Below are 21,728 nucleotides of genomic sequence, written 5' to 3'. Positions count from 1 at the left end.
GGGGTACCTTATGTCCCAGCCAGGTGCCGTGGTGGCCCTCCACGGGGAGGCGCTCGGCATCACCGGTCAGGTCTGTCAGGGCGTCCTGGGGGGCAGGGAGGACGGTGAGGCGTGGGGCTGAGAACAGGGAGGAGGTGGGCGCCCCCCCAGGGGCTGTGAAGGGGCCCGGGGGGCGGGCGGGGTCACTGGGTGGCGTACCTTGGGGGACAGCGTTCCCCGGATACTGATCACCACCTTCTTCTTGTCGTGGTCCACTGCCACGTAGAAGGGGGTTTCATAGACCTGGGAGAAGGGCAGCTCATGAGCTTCAGTGGCTCCTGGGCTGGGGCCAGATGTGGGGAAGTGACGGAAGCAGGTTTCCTTTGGGGCCCAGGAGTCTGGCTCCACTGGCCCCTGAGGCCTGCAAGGGTCACAGTAGGTGCCTCCCAGCCCAGCACCCAGCCTGCCCTGCCCTCCCACCTCTGCTGACTCAGGCACCCTGAGTACCAGGTCCTGCCTGCCCGGTCCGAGGCGCTGCCCTCTCCCCTCCCGAGTGCCTCTCCGTGTCCCTCAATTCCTTCCCCCCAAGGCTGGAGCCAGGAAGCCGCAACAGCAGGTGCAGGGCTGGGGTCCACATCCGAGCCCCAGAGTGGGCCCAGGCCAGGAGGTGGGGAGAAGGAGGCGGCCCAGCTCTGGCTCGCCCACCTCGGGGAGCCATGCCAGCCAGGCCAAGTGCTCCTGCCCCTGCGCAGGACCCAGGCTGCGGGGAGGCTGCGCACCAGCCCGCCAGGACCCTCACCGCGTCGTGGCAGGAGGTGTAGACGATGTCCACCGCGGTCATGTTCTCGTCCAGGAAGTGGCGTCGAATGGCGATGGCGTTGCAGCCGCAGCAGTTGTCTTCCTCAATGGTGACTCCGGGGGCGAACCGGGGCCGGGCAGGACACAAGCAGCACCTGGGCGGGGGGCAGAGGGCTCAGAGCCCGGGACCCCGATGGAGCCACGGTCTCCCCCATCCTCTCGGGAACTGTTCTTGCAGCCAGCCCCACGCCCTCTCTGAAAGTCCCCCTTGCAAAGCTCTCCAGTCCGTTCCCCAGGCCTCGCTTTATTCAGCCTCTTGACAACACGTGACCCAGAGGGTCTCTCCCGCCCCGCTCCGCTCTCTCCATCTGACAGAGGCACACCCTCTCCTGGACTGCTTCTTCTCGTCTGTGTCTTCTCACTGAGACCAGAGGTCAGCCCTGGACCTCCTCTTCTTTCTAATGACACGAGCTCCCAGGGCCTTACCCAGTCTTGGGCTTTAAATACCACCTGAGTGCCAAAGAGCCCCCCAGACCCTGCTCACATTCAACCACCCATGAAAACCCTCCTCCCAGATATCCCCCAGGATTGCAGTCCCCTCAGCTCCAGATCCCAAGGGCCTAGCCCCCTTGCTTCAACAGTCCCCCATACCTGCCCCTGAGTGTTCAGCCCACGCTTAGAACCACCGGGTCCTCAACCCACCTCATATCCCATATTGTTGGTCAGCACATCCATTAGCTGTGCCTTCAAATTCACATCCAGATGCCAAATGCTTTCCCTCACCTCTCCCCACCCCCCTGCCCCTCTCCAAGCCACCTTATCCCTGCCTCCCTGCCTCAGAGTGTCACGGGGGCTCCCAACTGGTCCTCCTCACTCACAGCCGCCCCTTACGTTCTCAGCCAGAGTGACCTTCTATGATAAAAGATGAGGCAGCGTCCCTGGTGGCTCAGTGGTAAAGAATCTGCCTGCCAATGCGGGAGACATGGGTTCGATCCCTGGTCTGAGAAGATCCCACAGGTGTTGAACCAGCTAAGCCCATGCATGAGCCGCAACTATTGAGCCTGTGTTCTAGAGCCCGGGAATTGCAACCATCGAGCCCACGCTCCACATCAAGAGAAGCCACTGCAGTGAGAAGCTTGCACATGGCAAGGAAGAGTAGCCCCCACTCTCCACAGCTACAGAAAAGCCCGTGCAGCAACTAAGACCCAGCACAGCCAAAAACAAATAAATAAAGTTATTTTTTAAAAAAGATATAAGATGAGCCATATCAATGCACTCAACACCTTCCGATGCTGCCCCTCCTGCCCAGTGTAAAGGCCAGAGTCCAAGCAAGCGCTGAGGGCCCAGTTCCATCTGGCCCCGTTCTCTGGCCTGTTGCCTCCCACTCCTCTCCGATGCACTGGTGATACATTCCTGCCTCAGCATCTCTGCACTGCGGTTCCCTCTGCCTGGAACATTCTCCTCCTGGATACTGTGTGGCCGGATCCCTCACTTCTTGAGGCCTCTGTGCAAAGTTTATACCGCTGTGAGATCCGCCTGGGGCCATCTCATATGACGGCTACCCCTTGCCCGGCGTTCCCCAGTTTGACCACACAGTCAGCTCAATTTTTCCCCAAAATACTCCTGCATTTCCTTGTCTGTGCCTCCCCAGCACCAAAAACACAGTTCAGTCGTGTCTGACTCTTTTCGAGTCCATGAACTACAGCACGCCAGGCTTCCCTGTCCTTCACAATCTCTCAGAGTTTGCTCAAACTCATGTCCATTTGAGTCCATGATACCATCCAACCATCTCATCCTCTGTTGCCCCTTTCCCCTCCTATCCTCCTCAGTCTTTCCTAGCATCAGCGTGTTTTCCAGTGAGTCGGCTCTTGACACCAGGTGGCCAAAGTATTGGAGCTTCAGCTTCAGCAGCAGTCTTTCCAATGAATATACAGAGCTGATTTCCTTTAGGAGTGACTGGTTTGATCTCCTTGCAGTCCATGGGACTCTCAAGAGTCTTCTCCAACACCACAGTTCAAAAGCATCAGTTCTTCGGCACTCAGGCTTCTTTATGGTCGAACTCTCATATCCATACATGACTACTGGAAAAATCGTAGTCAAAGCTATGGACCTTTGTCGGCAAAGTGATGTCTCTGCTTTGTAATACTTTGTCTAGGTTTGTATAGCTTTTTTTCTAAGGATCAAGTGCCTTTTAATTTCATAGCTGTAGTCACAGTCAGTAGTGATTCTGGAGCTGAAGAAAATAAAGTCTGCCTCTATTTCCATTTTCCACCCATCTATTTGCCATGAAGTGATGGAAAAAGATGCCATGATCTTAGTTTTTTGAATGTTGAGTTTTAAGCCAGCTTTTCCACCCTCCTCTTTAACCTTCATCAATAGGCTCTTTAGTTCCTCTTCACTTTCTGCCATAAGGGTGGCATCATCTGCATATCTGAGGTTACTGATATTTCTCCTGGCAATCTTGATTCCAGCTTGCACTTCATCCAGCCCAGCATTTTGCATGATGTACTCAGCATATAAGTTAAATAAATAGGGTGACAATATACAGCCTTGACATACTCCTTTCCCAATCTGGAACCAGCCCATTGTTCCATGTCCAGTTATAACTGTTGCTTCTTGACCTGCATACAGGTTTCTTAAGAGGCAAGTAAGGTGGTCTGGTATTCCCATCTCTTGAAGAATTTTCCACAGTTTGTTGTGATCCACATAATCAAAGGCTTTAGTGTAGTCAATAAAGCAGATTTTTTTGGAATTCTCTTCCTTTTTCTATAATCCAGAAGATGTTGGCAATTTGATCTCTGATTCCTCTGCCTTTTCTAAATCCAGCTTGTACATCTGGAAGTTCTCAGTTTACACACTGTTGAAGCATAGTTTGAATGATTTTGAGTATTACCTTGCTAGCAAGTGAAATAAGTGCAGTAGTGGGGTAGTTTGAACATTCTTTGGTATTGCCCACAACACAGTTGCTGCTAAGCTGCTAAGTCGCTTCAGTCGTGTCCAACTCTGTGCAACCCCAGAGATGGCAGCCCACCAGGCTCCGCCATCCCTGGGATTCACCAGGCAAGAGGACTGGAGTGGGTTGCCATTTCCTTCTCCACAACACAGTAGGCTCCCCAAAAATGAATGGGTGAGCTACTGAGTAGGGCACCCATCTTGGGTGCAGTTACTCTTTGGGCCACCAGAGGGAGCTAGCACCCAACATATGGGGCTCAGGGAACCAGAAAGCATGTGACCCAAATCTGCCTGCATTCTTGTTGCTGTTTAGTCCTTCAGTTGTGTGTGACTCTTTGCGACCCCATGGGCTGCAGCACGCCAGGATTCCCAGTCCTTCGCCATCTCCTGGAGCTTGCTTAAACTCATGTCCATCGAGTAATTGATGCCACCCAACCATCTCATCCTCTGTCGTCCACTTCTCCTGCCTTCAATCCTGCCCAGCATCAAGGTCTTTCTAATGAGTTGGCTCTTTGTATCAGGTGGCCAAAGTATTGGAGCTTCAGCATCAGTCCTTCCAATGAATATTCAGGACTGATTTCCTTTAGGATTGACTGGTTTGATCTCCGTGCAGTCCAAGGAACTCTCAAGAGTCTTCTCCAACACCACAGTTCAAAAGCATCAATTCTTCAGCGCTCAGCCTTCTTTATGGTCCAACGCTCACATCCATACATGACTACTGGAAAAACTATAGCTTTGACTAGACGGACCTTTGTTGGCACAGTAATGTCTCTGCTTTTTAATAGGCTGTCGAGGTTTGTCATAGCTTTTCTTCCAAGGAGGAAGCATTTTTTATTTCATGGCTTCAGTCACCATCTGCTTTCCTGATTTGATGGTTAAGATTTTACTAAGAATCCTAGATTTAGGTGATGTGGAGAGGTCTGTCTTCACTGCAGCAGCCCCTGGGGGACTGATGCAGACCTCCCAACGGAAAGAGGCCTCCGCGGGAAAACCCAGGGTCAAGCCACGTCTTGGAAGCGAATGAGTCTGGGGTGGGCAACCACCTCCATTTACTCCGGGAGACCCCTACTCCCTCCCCTGCCACTACTGGTCCAAATGGACACAGCTCTGGGTCTGTGGGTCAGGCTCTCATTTTCAGGCAGTTAGCACTCCCCTCCAACCTCAGTCTGGCCCTCCAGCACTGAGCCTGTGACTGCCACAGTGCGGCCTGGGGAGACAGAGGCCCGGGCTGGAATCCTCACTCCAGTGGCCTTCCTGACTGCGATGGCCTGGCGGGGTGGGGCAGGTGCCAAGAGCTACTTCACAAGGCTGGGGTGAGATCAGAGGCCCAAGATGCACAAAGAGCCTGGCACCAGGGAGACGGCAGCCCCCGAGTCAGTGATCTGGAGGCCTAGGGAATCACGAGAGCAGCAGGGCCAGCAGCCTGGGAGGGAAAGGCCCATGGCATCTTTGAGGTCAGCACTCCCGCCTAGAGGAGGCTGGGTGCTGAGGGGCTCAGAGGCTGCGGGAGCCCTGAGCATTTGCTTGGCCTTTGGCAGGGCCTCTCCTGCCCACAGGAGACCAACCACACATTCAGGGCAGGGCTGGGTCTGAATGGGGTGTCCCCAGGGTTGGGGGAGCACATAGGCAGGCCTGGCTTGCCTTGCTCTGCATGGGACGAGAAAACAACTCCAGGTGACAGGCCTGGGCCTGAGGCAGGTGGGCAGTCCTTCCTCTAGCCTGTGCTGGGAACCTGGGCTGCTGTGGACAGGCTGGGCTCGGAGAAGGGAGCCCAACTCTCTGGGCTGTAGGCTGGGACTTCGGGCCTGCCTCTCCTCCGCCCTCCAGGCACCTGGCTCTTCTCGGCAGGGACCCAGCTGGGCCCTCACGGGTCTAAGGTCTTTCTGCTGCCTCTCCTGGCAGCTCTGAGAAGCTGATATGAATGCAGCCTTGCCCCTGTTGGCAGAGCCCCTCAGATGCCCAGACCACCAGGGACACCGCCTCCCTCCCAGCTTCTGAAAGATCCCGCCGGCAGGAGAGGCAGACCCTGCCTGTGCAAATGTCGTTCCTGCCCTGCCAGTGAGTAAGGAGTGTAAGTAAGTAAGCGAGAAAGCCCTGCCAAGGCTGTGGGAGCCCGGGTCTCAGAACTCCTGGTGCTGGGCTCATTCCAAGGACCTCTCAGTGGCCGCAGGGTTCCCAAGGATGCTGTCTGTGGGCTGGCAGAGATAGGGAGGGGCGTGGGGTGCCCTGGTTGGCTCTACCAGTCAACTGGGGGATGGTGACAACAACCCAGAGAGCCCCCCGGCTTTCTGGGGAAAGGACACTGAAGGACGGGGTGGCTGCTGTGGGCCCCGAGGGTAGGGGTGTGGTGGACAGAAGCTGCCCGCCCAGCATGCCAGCCTGTCCAGAACAGGGAACCCGGGCAACCATCCTCCTTCTGCCAGGCCTGGGCAGAAGATGGAGATGCCAGAGAAGGGGAGGGGCCCTCATGGAGCCAAGCCCTCCTCTGGCCCACTTAGGAAAGCAGGGTCCACCCTGGCCACCCCCCGCAGTTGGCCAAGGGCGGCACCCAGCTGAGGTCTTGCCAACTCCTTGTGAAGAGGATTGGAGCCGTTCACAAAGGGCCTTCTTGCTGCCTTTCCAGAGGCTTCTTCGGATTGGGCCTCTACCCAGAAAGGCCTTTCTTCCAGAAAGGCAGAGCACAGGAGGGGAGTAGGAGGGGAGTCAGGAGAAGGGAGGATGTGGGCAGAGGGGAGTGGTCGAGAGGGACGGGGAGGGAGATGGGGGGTGGGGGGAAGGAAGCGGCAAGCCAGCCAGATGCTGGGTTCATTTCAGCCTCTCAGAACAGCTCTGGGAGGTATGTATTACCATCCCCAGTTCACAGATGGAAACTGAGGCTTGCAGACGTATGCTGACTTGCCTGACTCTGAAAATCACAAAGTAGGGGTTCAAACCCACAAAGTGTGATTCCAAAACCCCAGCCATGATAACGCAGAACCAGAAAGGTCCTGGCCCAGAGATGGTGCAGAAGTGCAGCGGTGTGGGCCGCAGGGGGCACGGTAGCAGGTCCAGTCCATTTAGGGAGACCCTGCCCCACCATGGACTGGCCCGGCATTGTGACCTCAGCTCTTCTGCACTTGCCACTGGCAGGGATTGGGGAAGGGCCGGGGTACTCACGAGCAGGACCGGGCCAGCTGGCAGAGGCCGCAGGCGGGTTTCCGCATCAGGTACATGGGCCAGCCATAGGCAGCCAGGGCAAACAGCATGTAATAGCAGACCTCCTTATAGCGGAGCATCTCGTGCTGGAAGAGAAGCAGCAGAGGAAGGTTACCTTCTGCCCTTCTTCCCGCCTGTAGCGTTGGCGCCCACGGGCTCCCCTCCATGGAGGCAATGGAGGCGGGAGCTGCCCTCCCCACAGGCAGCAGACCATGCCACCCCCACCCCGCCTGGAGGAGGGAACACGCCTCCAGATGATAATTGCATTTCCCTAATTATCTGCATGCAACCAGGGCACGAAACCTCCCGAGACCTGTCCTGTTGCTCCAATCTCAGAATTAATGATTTGGGGACAGAAAAACACTCAGAGCACTGGATCAATTTCCTTGCCGGTTTCCCAAGAAGGGGAGAGAGGGAGGTGAGAGCCACAATCACCCGCCTTGGCCATCAGGCCCCGGGAAGGGCAATTGAACCCCAAGAGGCCTGGACGTTCCCCTTTGGAGCAGGATACCCAGGCCAGAAGCAACAGGGCCAGCCCTGAAGATGCAGACATGCTGGGGACCAGGCCAATCACCCCGGCCGTGCTCTGCACTCAGGGAAACCCTGACTTGACTCAAGAGCGTCTGGGGTAGTCGGGATCGTTCTGAGAAAGGTTTGAAAGCCGGCGTCTGAGGCCGGTGGCTGCTGTTATCAGCCAGACTGCCCAGGGAGGCAGTCAGGAGGCACACGTGTCCCAGGGAAGCCGCTTCTCCCCAGTCCTGGGCGCCCCAGGCGCTGGGGGACTCCTGCACTTAGAGGGAATTAGTCACCTTGTAAAAGTTAAAGACGGTGATTAGTCATCTCGTGAAGTGAAATAAGCAGGACCTTAATCAGGGCCCAGAGGGATGGAACCGTCCCGGGCCGCTGGGTCTGCTCTTCAGGAAGGCGCAGAAGGAGGTAATTAACCTCTGGCTCGCGCCTGGAGGGCGGGGCGCTGGCACCTGGGGGCTCGGCGGCCCCGCCCCCGCCCCGCCCCTCCGCAGGGGAGAGCGAGCCGGGCGGGCATCCCGGAGGGAGGCGGGGACCGGCAGGCGGGGAGGGGGGGGGGTCTGCTATGGAGAGGCTGTTTGGAGATGGGATGCAACCTCCGCTTTGGGGAGCGGGGCGGGGGGGGCCGATGGAGAACCGGCGTTTCCAGGTGAGTCAGATGTGAAGGCCGAATCCTTTCTAACGCTGTCGTTACGGGCACCAGTGTTCACTCACCTCCTCCCCACCAGGGCTCTCGGTGGAAGGCAGGCCCAGCACCGCTTCCGCTGCGGGAATAGGCTCTACCGGGTCAGGGACTCGCTCAAGGTCGCAGCCCCCGGGCGGGGAGCCGCACATTAAACCTGTTTGCTCCCAGCGCAGGGCCCGCTCTCTGGCTGCAGTTCCAGCCTTGGGTGAGGGGCTCCCCTAGCCTAGGACCAGCCCCCCCTTCACTGGGACACACAACGCCAGAGTTTCTACTAAAGGCGCTTGAGAAGAGCTCCTGCTACTCAAAAAAAAAAAAAAAAAAAAAAACCCTTGGAAACCAAGTGCTACGTCTTGCTGCCTTTTATAACAATAACAACCGTGGCAAAAATAACAGCAGCTCAGCCCCTGGAAGTACTTGACAATCTCAGGAGGCCAGGGCCAAACATTCTGAGCTCAGTGGAACCGATTCAGGGGGTTGGCCTGCAGAACCAGACAAATGTGGAGGGAGGCAGGTCAGAGTGTGCTTGGGAGGAAGGGGCTGCTTGGACGGCCGAGACGGGACCCACAGCGGAGCAGGTGCAGCCAGTGCCTCAAGGGCCGCGGGCAGGTGGTCTGCTCGGGTCAGCCCAGCAGAGGGAGAGAGGGACCCGGCACGCAGTGGGGGTGGTCCTGACTCACCGAGTTCTTGAGGTCGAGGTACTTAGTGTTTCTGGTCACTGGCATGCCAGACAGGAAGGCCAGGATGTCGTTGTTGGCCTGCAAGACAGGCGCGTGAGGGTGGCTGCCCCGGGCCCAGCCCGAGAAAGGGGTCCAGGCCCCAGCTCTGCACTCTGCCTGCCTCCCAAGGGCCTGAGAACCCAAAGAGGTGTGTGGTTTCTAGCTCTTCCACAACCGGGCCCGCTTTACAAATCCGAGGTCTCCTCATATATCCAGTTGCTTCCCTTCCACCCAAAGCATCCATGCCAGGGGAGGGAGCCGGCCCAGGGCCAGAAGAAAACATAGCTGCGAGACCCCAGCTAGGACTGGCGAGTTGCAGGGGGGCGGGTGATGAGGCAAGCAAGGAGGCTGGAGCGCAGCGCTGGGGGGGTCGTGGGGCCGCTGTGATTAGACGGTAGATGGGTGTAGACAGCCTCTGGGCCCTGCGGAAGGAAGCAGCTCGAGCAGGGCCCCTGGGCGGCTGGCTGAGGGTGAGCTGGGGAAGGGAGGGGAGCGTGGAACCTGGGGGCGGCAGGGACGGCCACGGCAGAGGGCAGTGTAGGGATGTGACTTGCGCGTGGGCTCACCTCGTCCAGCACGGCATTGCGCTTGGCCCGCTGCCGCTGCCGGAGCAGCACCAGGCCGGCGATGATGTCCGATGGCACGATGTCCAGGTCTCGGAAAAACTCGGCAAAGAGGTAGGCAATTTCCGAGTAGGCGTCCTACGTGGTCCGGGGAGGCGGCGGGGGGCGGTGGCAGGGAGCAGGAGAGAGGACAGAGGCCGGGCGTGAATGTCCGGGGATGGGCGTCCGCTCTGGGTCCCTCTGCAGGGACCCTTCTCTGGCCCCCCCTTCCCAGCCCTCCTGTCCTTGGCGCTCCTTTGGCACTCAGGCACCGGCCTGACGCCCCCAAGCCATTTCCTGCTCCAGGACTAGGAACCAAGGCCTGCAGGCCCAGCCTGTTTCTCCTTCCGCCCTTCTCTCCAGCAGAGGAGCCAAAACTGAGCTCCTGGCTGCTTTTCTCCAGGCTGTTTCTTCCCGCCTCCCTCCAGCTGTGACCCTGAATGGCCCCGCCAAGCGCCCTTTGGAGCCCAGGGTCTCAGGCCCCCTCCCCCTCCTGCCCACAGCTGGAGGCGCAGGGACCCCCACCACGTGCCTGGACAAGGGGCATCTGATGCGGGGCCCCTGGTCCCCAGCTGCCCTGCAAGCTCTGTCCTCAGGACACCCGTGCTTGGGGCCGGGGCTTTGGGGGAGGTCGTGAAGACAGAGGCAACCCCGCCAGTCCTGTGCAGAGGCCTGTCTGCCTCCCGACAAGTGGAAGCCTGGAACCTCTTCCCTAACCTGTCAGGAGAGGCTGTGGTGGGAACAGACTCATGGCAACCAGCTTTCTCCTGCTGGGTTTCGCCCCTGAGCGTCTGGCACTTGTGAGAGAAGAAAAATCAAGGGCTGCAAACTCAAACGCCTAATGCAAGGGCCGAATCTAGAAATACTGAACTCGACACAAACGCCCCCGATTTTTAAATCCTGGCATCCAGTGCAAATGTTTGAGCAACACAGCATGAGCTGATCAAAACTCTGGGCGGGACCTGACCTGACCTGACCTGATCACCATCAGTGTCTGGTGGGACCCAGCTTCTGGGGACCCCCCCTGCCTTATTTGAGAAGACTTCAGCCTTTTCCCCAGGGTCCAACACCAGCCCCCAATCTGCCTGCCAGGAGGGGTGGGTGTGCCCTGGATGAGACCCGGCCCAGAGAGCCCCGTGGGGGGTGCTTCCCACCCACCAGGGAACCTCCGGGGTGGGCGGGGCTTTCTTACACTCGATTACTCACTCTATGGTTCAGCAGGGGCTGCGGGTGGGTAGGAGCCACTGGAGGCTTTTCCGGTGGCTTCCATGGAGGGCACTTGCTGTCTGGCTCAGGCAGGAGTGGTCTCCTGACCTCACTGGCTCTGCCACTACCTAGCTGTGGGACGCTGAGCAAGTCACTCCACCTCTCTGGACCTCAGTTGCCTGATCTGCAAAATGAGGGGTGGGGCTAGATGATCCCTAAGGACCCTGCCAGCACTGCAGGGGGCGCTCCACCAGGGGGCGCTCCACGGAGGGCTCCCCAGGGCCCTGCCTCCCCTGCCCCACCCGGGGGCCACCCGCTGCTGACCCACCTTCCTTCTGCAGCGCCCTAGTGGTTGCGGAGGACAGCGACGGCCGCACTGACCACATGGCTGCTGATCTTACAGAAGGACTTGCAGCTGGATGTGGCTTAGTCTGACTGCTTTGTGACCCCATAGACTGTAGCCCGCCAGGCTCCTCCTGTCCATGGGATTCTCTAGGCAAGAACACTGGAGTGGGTTGCCATGCCCTCCTCCAGGGGATCTTCCCGACCCAGGAATCGAACCCATGTCCCTTGCATTGGCAGGCGGACTCTTTACCACTGAGCCACCAGAGAAGCCCTTGTGGCTGGTGAGATGCTGCTTGCTTTGCTTCGTCTTCAGGTCACCCTGATACTTGAGTACCTCTTCTCCTAGACTCATCTCTAAGTTCTAAGGGGGTCAATAAAAGGTCTTCCCATTTTTCTGTCCCTTGACAAAGGAAGGGAAGGGCTGTTTCACAAGCAGGAGGGAGTCGGGTGGTGAATAACAACAGGTCCTCTGAGGAGCAGGCTGTAACCTCCGGTCCTGCTTGAAGCCCAGCCCCACCCAGCCCGCAGAGATGAGGACCTGAGCCCCAGGGCGGCGACTTCCCAGTACTTACTGACTGGGAGTCCTTCGTCCGAGTGCAGCAGAGGAACACTTTGAGCCGACGTGACCAGCTGGTGGCCTGACCCTCTTCTAAGCGGTGCCTGCAGTGGGGGAGAGTTGGTATGTGTGAGGTCAGAGGGCTGGACCAGAAGAGCTGGGCCAGCTGTTACAGTAACAGAGCACCCTGTTCCCAGGACCCCGGCAAAGGGCTCCCCGGCAGGAGGGTCTGGGGGGCAGTAGGCCTGGGCCCGGTCAAAGCCGGGTGGCCAGTGAGCTGTCAGCCTGCAGGGCTCTCCCAGAGGGGCTCCTGCTGGCCTATGATGGCGCGCTGCTGGCCAAGGCTGGGGCCTGTGCTTCTGGCACAGGGACACCAGCACACCCGGGGGGCTTCGGAGCTGGGAGCCCGAACTGGGGGCCGCCCTGAAACCCACTCCAAAGGCTCTAACCAAGGGCCCTGGGAGATGGCGGCAGGGTGTTGGGCCTTCCTGCCGATTTGTTCCACGTTGGGAGCAGACCTGCTGGCCTGACCTGTTCCTCTCTCAGAAAGGATTTATCTTATCTCGGTACTTGGGGAAGCTTAAGGGGCTGAATGAGGTTCAGCATGCTGCAGTGCCTTGGATCCATTATCTTACAAGGGAGAGGGCCCCTGCCCTTCATCTGCATGGCTGGCCCCTCTCCCTTCCCCCGCCTCCACCCCCAGCCCCAGTGGGTATGGCTGCTTTGATGGGGAGGCAGGGTACCCAGGAGTCTGCACTCAAAGCGAGAAGGATTGGCCGGTTATCCACGGAGACCGTTCCAACACTGAGTGTCCAGAGGTCGGTGTATGTTTTGAGCATAAAGATCACAGATCCAACATTAAAAATGTAAATTTCCAGACTGAGCAAGAGGGGCTGGCTGGCTTTTGTGACATGCGCCCTCCCCGCCAGTCCTTTCAGGGCCTGGTGCTGAGTGGTCCAGAGGGCCAGACTCTGAATGACCCTGGATGCCTGCAAGGCACTTAGCATCCATCAGGAGTGACAGGCCAGGCGGTCGCTGCCTCCGCCTTCTCTCTGCAGCTAACAGCCACTTCCTGTTCCCAATCCTGGTGCCACAGCGCTACGGGCCACAAGGACGGGGAAACCACAGCCCGTCAGGGTGACAGGACGGGGTTAGGAAACAGGGCCAGGGACTTGCTGTTTCTGGAACCTGCCAGCCCTAAGGGACTTGGGCAGCCTCATATCCTAAGCCAATGTCCCCCCTCCTGGGCTGGATGAAGGGACAGCATGCCGGCTAAGCTAAGTTCCCAGAGCATCACATTCTTTAACTCTTTCTAACCAAACTGGCGGTCAAACATTCAAAGACAATTTCCTCCCTTCCCTCTGGCAGATTTAAGTCCCGTATAGTATATTGCAGTACCCTTTATGCCCACCAGGGGGTAGATGGCGCCAACGACAAGTTTGGCCTAATACATTCGTTGGGCTACAGAGACCGAGACACTTGGTCTGGACAGAAAGTTCATGGACCTGCACCCCTCTGCCCTGGGGCTCACTAAAGCGAAGGGAGGGCAGACACTCTTGCAGAGATCCAAGGTCAGGCTCCCAAGGAGCAGTGGTGGGAAGAACCCATCTCAAATCCTACCAGATTTCACCGGAAGAGGAAAAGACCCGGGACTTGAGCAGCAACCTAACTTCCAGAAACTAAAATAACCCACCGCTGTGGGAGCAGCACGACTTGTGCACAAAACCAAACCTGGAAGCGGATGAAGGGTCAGTAGGCTTGAAAAATGTCCTTGTTAAGAAAATCTTCTGTTGGTCTAAGAGCAGAGTGAGGGGGCCGGGGGAAGAGCCGGAGAGGTGATCACAGTAACGCAGTCGTGGACTGGGCTGCCCCCTCCAGCCCATCTGAGAGCTGGAGAAACCGCAACAGGTGGGGGTCTAGGAGCTTGAGGCCTCTTACAACCCAAACAGGGCCCGGAAGACTTACTAATTCAGATGACAGCCACGACCAACACCCCCTCCCCCCCCCCCCACCCCCACTGTAAAGGCATTGGCTGCCCTGGGCCCCAAAGGCAATTATCCAGAGTAGGGGAGGGGAATTTTTTTTCCCCCAGGGCCCCAGGAGTCCAGAAACCAGGTCAGGTGGGGGCATGTGCTCAGAATGAGCAAAATGGGACGGGTGGTGGTGGCCAGCTGCGCCGCTGGGAAGAACAACGGGCTCTGGGGCCTTGGCTCCCAAACCTGGCATTTGGGGCTGGGAGGTGGCCAGTCCAGGCACGGGTGTGGCTCTGGCTGCAGGGCCCAGCTGACGTGGAGGGCCCGGGGGGCTGGACGGAGGGGCATGGGAGGGTGGGGTGGGGGCCTGGGCAACCAGCTCCCCTGGGTGAGGGCTCCCAACCCTGCTGCCCTGGGCTGGGGGTGGAGTGCCAGCTCCACTCCCCCACCAACCTGACCCAGGGCACGTGGCCTGCCCTCCCTGGGACTCGGACAGCTCATCTGTAGAATGGGTCTCATAGCCGCACCAGGGTTGGCAAAGGGATGAAACGGACTGCCATGGAAGTGTAGGGCCTAACCCGGGACAGAAGCTCGATGAACGGGAGCCACTATGGCCTACCTTGAAAGCCCCTCTGCTCTTTTTCTTTCAATAAACAGGAACTCTGTGACCATCTTGGACACCCTGCCTCATTTTCTCTGCCTCCGTCCTTCTCCAAAACACTGTGCAAAACACCCCCCACCCCCCACACTGCAAGAAGCCTTTTGCCTTGGTTAACCTCCTCTAGCCCCCTTAATCCTAGAGGCAGCCTCGCCTAGTGGTTAAGAGTCAGGGCTCTAAGGCCAGACTGTCTGAGCTTGATCCCAGCCCCACTGTTCGCCAGCTGTGCAAACTCAGGCAAGTCACATAACCTCTCTGTGCCCGTTTCCTCATCTGTATTATGGGGATGACGCAAACAGCAACCTCAGGGAGTTATTGTAAGTTAATATGTGCACCTCTGGGCTTGCTTGTCCAAGTACTTCCTACTATTACTCTCATGTTTTCAGTCACGAAGATGATCTGAGCATGAAGCTCCCATGAGCGCCTGTGTTCATCACTCTGATAAACCTCACGGCAGTTGCATGAGGCAGAAATGATTGCGTTCCCACTTTACAGACCAGGAAATTGAGGTAAGCCTTGGGCCAGCACCTGGGACTCACACAGGTTGAGATGCAGTGAGGGAGGAGCGGGGCCGGCCTCTGCCTGCCCGGGGTCAGTGAGTCCCACCCCCCCGCCTGGCCCACTGACCTCAGGTTGTAGGTCCGCAGGTTACGCTGCCTCCTCTTGGTGGCCCTCAGCTTGACAAAGGTGCGGCCCGTGGGGTCGAAGACGCAGAGGACCGTGATGCACACGCTCAGGATGACCACCCAGTTGCAGACGACCATCCCTGCGGAGGAGGGGTGGGAAGCCAAGGGGCATGGCACTGGGGACACCTCTCTGAAAGAAAGGGGCACTGGGGCCTCCCTACCTCAAAATGCTTCTGGGGCCCGACAGCCAGACTCCAAAGGCCCCAGCCCCAACCTCCAGCTACACGGCCATTACCTGGCTGAACTGTGACCACTCTCCACCCACCCCCTCCCCCGCCAGGCCCATCCTTGGCACAGAGCAGATGGCTATGTGGGTTTCCAGAGCCCTGGTCAGCTCTGTGCCTTCCGCTGTACACCCCCAGACCAGGGCCCCCAAGTGGGGGGACAGCAGACCTCAGGATGAAGGCTACAGCCTCACCCAGCCAATCCGTCAGCCGAGCTCACAGAAACTGTTTCCGTCTCAAGGTGCCTGAGCTTATTGCCCTCTAACCTGGCCCCTGGACCCCCGATCCCAGGGTTAGAGTTAGGGCTGGCTATGTCCCCTCCACCTCAGGGTTGCATGAGTGCTCAGTCACTCGTGACTCTTTTGAGATCCCTTGGACTGTAGCCCGCCAGGCTCCTCTGTCCATGGAATGTGCTGCTGTTTAGTCACTTCAGTCGTGTCTGAGTCTTTGAGACCCCATGGACTACAGCCAGGCTCCTCTGTCCATGGGATTTCCCAGGCAAAAATAATGGAGTGGGTTGCCATTTCCTGCTCTAAGAGATCTTCCCGACCCAGGGATCAAACCCATGTCTTCTGCAGTAGCAGGTGGATTCTTTTACCACTGAACCATTGGGGAAGCCCCCAACCCAGGGTTAAGGATTCTATATCCCCTCCACCCCAGGACTGCCCTCTCTAACCTGGCCCGACCCTTCTACCCCAGGCCCGACCAACATACCGAGCGTGACGTTCTTGGCAGTGAGGTCGTTGCAGGAGGTGTAGTACTGGGTGAGCCAGACAATACCCACGATGGCATAGATGAACTCGATCACCAGGATGGCTGCAAGCAGAGCAGGGTCCCAGCTGAAGGACAGGGAGGCCCTGGAACCTGGGCCCGGCTCCTTGGCAGCAAACCACCCACTGCCCTGCTCTCAGGCCTCGAGGTGCAGAGGCCCGGGGAGTGTGGCCGTCCCATCCCCTGCTCTAGCTCACGTGCCCTCGGCCCTGACACTTCCCTGAGAAGGTGACTGCAAAGGCAGATGATGAAGAGGCATTTTCCTGCTCTTTCAGGAATTAGAGTTGTATCGGTGAACTCTGGGATCAGATGTGGGGCTTCCTTGGTGGCTCAGTGGTAAAGAATCTGCCTGCAATGCAGGAGACCCAGGTTTGATCCCTGGGCTGGGAAGACCCCCTGGAAGAGGAAATGGCAACCCACTCCAGTACTCTTGCCTGGAGAATCCCATGGACAGAAGAGCCTGGCAGGCTACAGTCCATGGAGTCACAAAGAGTCAGACACAACTGAGCAACTAATACTGTATCTTAGGTAAGTTACCTAATCTCTCTTGAGCCTCCACTTCCTCCTCTGTAAAATGGGAGTGATGAGGTTCACGGTTCAGGGCTGTGAGAACTGGGGGACAGGGTGTTCATTTCATGGAAATGGCTGTTCCCGGGGAGGCGGCCTCCAGCACTTGAGGCAACAAGAGGAAAGGGGCGAACCAGCTGCTCTGTCCAGGGCTGAGCCCAGGGCTGACATGGGGTTGGGTGTGGGGAGCAGGGGGGAGAACGGACGCCACCCCCCACCACCCCGGGGACAGCACTGGAAGCCCCAGCTCCACAGGCAGCCCCTTGTGGCAGCCAAGAGTCCAGGTTTTGGAGTCTGACAACCTGGGTTCAAATCTCAACTCTGACACTTGCACACTTGTTAGCTGTGTGACCTTAAGGGAGCTAATTAACCTCCCTGGGCCCCAGGTTCTTCATCTGCAAAATGAGACCAACAAAGGGCTCCTCCCTGAGTTAACACAGGAAGAGGGCTAAGCTCAGGCCATGGGAGCACAAGAGTGTCCAGCAGGAGTGACCGGGGGAGGCGGCTGAACCCGAGTCCAGGAGGAGGAGACAGGTGTGTCCTCGGGGAGCTGGTCTAGGCCCCTGAGGGGCCTTCCCAGGACGAGGAGGGGGGGCTATTTGGGGAAGGATCACAAAGCGGCTGAAGAGACACACACAGCCTAGACAGAACAGGGGTCGGCAAGCTTTTTCCATAAGGGGCCAGAGAGTAAATATTTCAGACCTTGTGGGTCATACTCCCCATCACAATGACTCAGCTCTGCCATGGTTGTGCAGAAGCAGCCAGAGGTGGTAAGTGGTAAGGTGGTAACTAAATGAGTTGAGTGTGGCTGGGTTCCAATAAAACTTTATTTAAAAAAAAAAAGACAGCGGGCAGCATTTGGCCCTCAGGCTGCAGTCTGCCCATCCCTGGTCCAGAAGTGGGTGCAGGGAGTCTGCCTGTTCGCTGCTGGCCCTCGGTGCTGGCTGAATGAATGTCAGGCACAGGAGGGGCGTGGGGGTGGGGAGGGCCGGAGTAGCCCCCGCCCACGGCGGGTGGCCCTTACCCAGGCGCACGTAGAGCACGTACTGCATGGATTCACGGGGCTCTGTGTAGAGGATGCCGCCGCGCATGCTCAGCCAGATGATGGCCATCTCAGCGATCATGCAGCTCAGTAAAATGCCCAGGTAGCCGCGGCCGTGGTCCACCAGGTTCAGGGAGCAGGCCTCGTCCGGGTTGTAGACCAGGCCGAAGAGCACCACGGACAGGATCACAAACCTGGGGGAATGTGTACGTTAGAGGGGCTAGGCGGCCCCTGGCAGGCGGCCCCGCCCAGCCTGGACTCCAGGATGAAGGGCTTAACTGATCTGGGCAGGTGACCACTGTCTGCCAGGCAGCAGGGCCCTCTGAGGACACAGGCGCCCAGGAACAGGGCAGTGGGAGCAGGGAGCCCAGGGCTAGGTCAGCTCCCGAAGTGGCCAAGCAGGGTCTCTGGGCTCCGCGGGGGTATTGCCCTAAAGGGGGTGGATGTTTCAGCGCTGACTCCTGGGACAGGGTCAGGACAGAGGGTCAGAAGGCCTCCCCCAGGACTGTGACTCCCCCGCCCCCAGGCCTGTGCATGGCCCTGAGACTCACCAGGTGGTATGCAGCAGGAAGAGGAAGATGGCTGGCAGGACGAGGTCATCGCTGCCCACAGACCAGCGCCGCCGGAACACCACGATCCCAGGCATGGCTGGCGGCTCTGCAGAGGCTCAGCGGGCCTGGCGCTCACCTCCTGAAACAAAGCAGATGACCCCCAGGTTGCCCAGGCTGCGGTCGCATCCAGGACCACTGTGCTCCTGGCCAGGCAGGCCCAGCAGCAGGGGCATCCTCCTAGTACGACATCCCCAGGGCTTCAGTCCCTTCCCTGGGCAGGACCCACCTCCCACTATATCCATCCCCCTGGAGCCAGTATGGAAAACAGTAGCCAGACACTGGCTTCAGTCTAACCCCCGAGGACTTGCCTGTCCCCAAGAGTGGCACAGGCCCCTTGAGAACAGCTCAGCCTGGGGTTACCCCAACAGGAACTGCTAAGCTCCACTAAAGACCTGGGCTTATTCCTGCCTCCCTCCAAGGGATCAGGGGACCCCCACCCACCTATCCAGTGCATGCAGTCCTTGATGTGGGGTGGGGAGTTCCCAGCCCAAGCCTGAGCCTGTCTCCCGGCATCAGCCAAGCCAGGGAGGTGGAAGGCTGAAGGTGCTGAGGAAGGTGGGGGTGAGCGCACGCGTGGGGCTGGCACTCATGGAGGATGGGAGCACCCAGCACACTGTAGGTGCTCAGTAAATATGTGTTGAATGAGGTCTGTTTCGTGCTTTGCTGGAATGCCAGGAGGACACTCTATGACCTGATTTTGCACCCATCAGACAGAATCCCCAATCACAGCGACGCCCCTTGGTAGGGAAGGACCTGGTTGAGACGGGGGGGGGCGCGGGGGGGTGGTCAGGAGTGTCGCTGGGGTGCCCAGCTTCTCTGCTGGAAGGGCAGTGGGTGAGCCCTGGGGGTATCCCATCCTCCTGGCAGCCACCCTCCACCCTCCATGCTCCACCTGAGCCATGCAGTCTCTACTGCCTGGATCCCAGCTCTCCGAAGTAGCTGAATTCAAATTAGCCGCAGGGAAGCTTGGGGAGAAGGGCCCAGGAGTCCGGTCCTCCCCTCCCAAGAGCCCCAGGAACCAGGGCAGTGGCGCAGGCCACTGGCTCCCCACAGGGGGCTGGTGGGGAGACACGGGGGAGGGGCTCAGGGTAGCCCCGCGCTCAACTCAACAGAGAAACCCCAGCGACAGGAGGTTGGGCGCTGGTGGGCCGCTGCTCCCAGGCTGGCAGAGGCTTACATGGCACCTGGTCCCGGCTGGGTGGCAAGTCCTCCTCTCCCCGGTGACGGCTCCAGGGAAGAAGAGCGTCCGTGGAGACCAGCATCACTCAGCAAGTGGCCAAGTCTCCCCGGCCGGTGGGCACGGCCCTCAGGGTGGGCTGGGGGGTGTGGGGCCAGGTGGCCGGCCCAGCACATCCGGCCCGGCCGGTCTCCGTCGCCCTCTCCCGGGTGCAGCCGCTTCATCCGGCCGCTGCCAGGCTGCTCTCAGCGAGGTGGCGGCCTGGCGGGCGGGCGGGCTAGCCTGCCGGGGTCGTGCCTACTCCTCCCCCCACCCTCAGGAAGTGACATCATCCCACTCTCTCCAAGGAGGAGTCGGAGCGCGGAGCGCGGATTCTGGGAAGCGGGAGAAGGATGGAGAGCCCGGCGCTGCGTGGCGGGGCGTCCCGGGGCGGGGGTCTGGGACGGCGGGAGGCCGGGGCTTCCAGTTGCCCGTCGGGGACGAGGGGCTGACCGCGCCGCCGGCTTCGGTTGGGAGGGACGGGCGGGAGGGGTGGGAGGGGCTGGGACGCCGTGGGCGGCGGCCGGACTGGGGAGGACGGAGCTGCCAACAGCTGGGATGGCAGCCGCCAGCCCCTCCTCGACGCCAGGTGGGCCCCGGAGGGTGAGGAGCCGCGTGGGGCTGGGCCCGGGGGGTCCCTCACACATGTGAAACCACTGCGAGGTCCCAGCAGGTGCAGCAGCCGCTCTCAGCAAGCCAGACCCCAGCAGAGGAAGGGGAGGGCTGTCCCAGAGGGGCTGGCAGGCGCGGGCTGCCCTGCCGGGAGCCCAGGACGTCTCGTTTTCAGGGGTACACCCAGTGAACCCTTCCTCCTCTCCCAGCCCTTCACCTCTTAAAGAGTCTAGAATGGCTAAAACTCCCTCAACTCACACGTTATCACCGGACAACCTCACGTATGGCCCCACCCTCCTGGTTCTCTGGTAGAAGTGGGTGGGCGGGGAGCCTGGCTCCCGTGTAGAGGGGGCCGAAGATCTGTCAAGACCCCTGTAGTGATACGAAAAGTGGCAGCCTCTGCCCCCCCAGCTCAGCGAGGGGAGGAGTGCCCAGCTGACCGCCCGCCGTAGGCACTGACTAGGTCACACCTAGGTCACATGGCAGGGTGGCTGCGGGCTGACCCCGCCGGGGTGCCCGGTAACAGGTCTGGGCACCACACCCCACGACCTCTGGGGCCAACTCGCCACTGCAGAGTCCCTGGTCCAGGGCTGCCTGGCTCCCGACCCCGGCTCCATCACCCACTCACGGTATGACTTACTAGCTGTGCCTCAGTTTCCCCATCTGTAAAATGTCGATGGCCCCCACCTGCTAAGGGTCTGGTGCAGACCATACGAGAGACCTTGGCAGCGCTGGACGAAGCCAGCGGCGGTTTTAGCTCAGGAGGGCGAAGCAGAGAGAGAGCGTGTGAACCGGGTGGACGAGCTGTCCCTCCCCTGCCTGGGCTGGCGGATTGTCCGGCTGGTCACCACCAGGTCATGGGGGGTGAGGGGGGGTGAGGACAGGGCCTGTGCTGCTGCTGGGGAGGGGAGGATGGACCCCGCTCCTCCATGCGGATTCATAAATCTCAGGACTGCTATTTTTAAGGGCCTGAAAGACGCCCTTTCTCTCGAGACCCCAGCCCTTCACAATGGGGTCCTGTTCCCCTGCTGGGGATGTGATTTCATCTGGAGGAAATGTCTCAGGATGGGGGAGGGCAGAGGCTACTTCCTGGTCTGGGGAGGCCACAAAGCATCTCCTCTGGCTCTCCTCCCCCAGGGCACAGGGGCCTCAATGGGACGGAGGGCATCCAGACCAGGGGCACTTCCAAGGGAGGGGCAGTGCCCCCTTCAGGGGGTGCAGAACAGAAGCATTGCTGGGAGCCCCCTATGCTGCTGACTGGACATCCCCCCCACCGCCCAGGCAGGTGTGAACGCCCAGGACGCTCCCCACACATGGGTGGAATGACTTGAGGGGCACTCTGAGGCCCTTTCTTCCTCCACTCACAAAGCCCAGTTTCCTTGATGGGGATTCAGGCCTTTGATTTAAGTATGAACCATCCTCCGAGTTCCTCTTTCTAAAAATGCAAAACTGTTTTTCAAAAATGCACAGGCTGACCCCTACTTTAAAAATCGTCCATGGCTCCAGGGATCTGCAGGATAAAGTCCAAGCCTATCAGGCAGCACCTAAGGGCCGCAGCAGCTGGCACGCAGGCTGTGCAGCCTTGGGCAGGGGCCTTGCCCTCTCTGAGTCCTGGAGCAGGAAGTCACTCCCCAGCTCCTAGAGATCCGAGGCACAGACAGGCACAGGGCCGCCTTCTGGCTGGGGAGGCACTCCAGTGCCCCCTCACACTCCCTCACCCTCCTTTCCCAACCCCCAAACTTGTTGCTCCCTTAAAAACACCTCATTGGAATCTGTGCTTTGTTTATCCTAGTTCCTCTGGCAGGC

At 59.2% G+C, this 21,728-nt stretch overlaps 1 protein-coding gene across 3 annotated transcripts in view; it reads right to left on the bottom strand.

Moving 5' to 3' along the window:
• The window catches only part of DAGLA (diacylglycerol lipase alpha), a 72,252-nt gene that overhangs the window by 10,103 nt on the left and 40,421 nt on the right, over nt 1–21,728 (bottom strand). Inside the window, exons 1-12 of one of the 3 annotated variants that reach the window (XM_065937468.1) lie at nt 19,272–19,525; nt 18,035–18,173; nt 17,466–17,677; nt 15,818–15,919; nt 14,821–14,959; nt 11,579–11,666; nt 9,420–9,554; nt 8,815–8,892; nt 6,886–7,010; nt 779–932; nt 199–282; nt 8–85 (exon numbers count right to left, since the gene is read on the bottom strand). In XM_065937468.1, coding sequence (XP_065793540.1) covers nt 8–85; nt 199–282; nt 779–932; nt 6,886–7,010; nt 8,815–8,892; nt 9,420–9,554; nt 11,579–11,666; nt 14,821–14,959; nt 15,818–15,919; nt 17,466–17,677; nt 18,035–18,129 — 1,290 coding nt within the window. In that variant the 5' untranslated portion in view covers nt 18,130–18,173; nt 19,272–19,525. Of the gene's footprint in view, nt 1–7; nt 86–198; nt 283–778; nt 933–6,885; nt 7,011–8,814; nt 8,893–9,419; nt 9,555–11,578; nt 11,667–14,820; nt 14,960–15,817; nt 15,920–17,465; nt 17,678–18,034; nt 18,174–18,535; nt 18,668–19,271; nt 19,526–21,728 lie in introns of those variants that run through there. The other 2 variants (XM_065937469.1, XM_065937467.1) reach the window with 2 other exon arrangements.

This window comes from Muntiacus reevesi, chromosome 5, assembly GCF_963930625.1.
Source record: "Muntiacus reevesi chromosome 5, mMunRee1.1, whole genome shotgun sequence".
NCBI classification, from domain to species: domain Eukaryota; kingdom Metazoa; phylum Chordata; class Mammalia; order Artiodactyla; family Cervidae; genus Muntiacus; species Muntiacus reevesi.
This window is presented reverse-complemented; position numbering and strand designations above follow the sequence as displayed.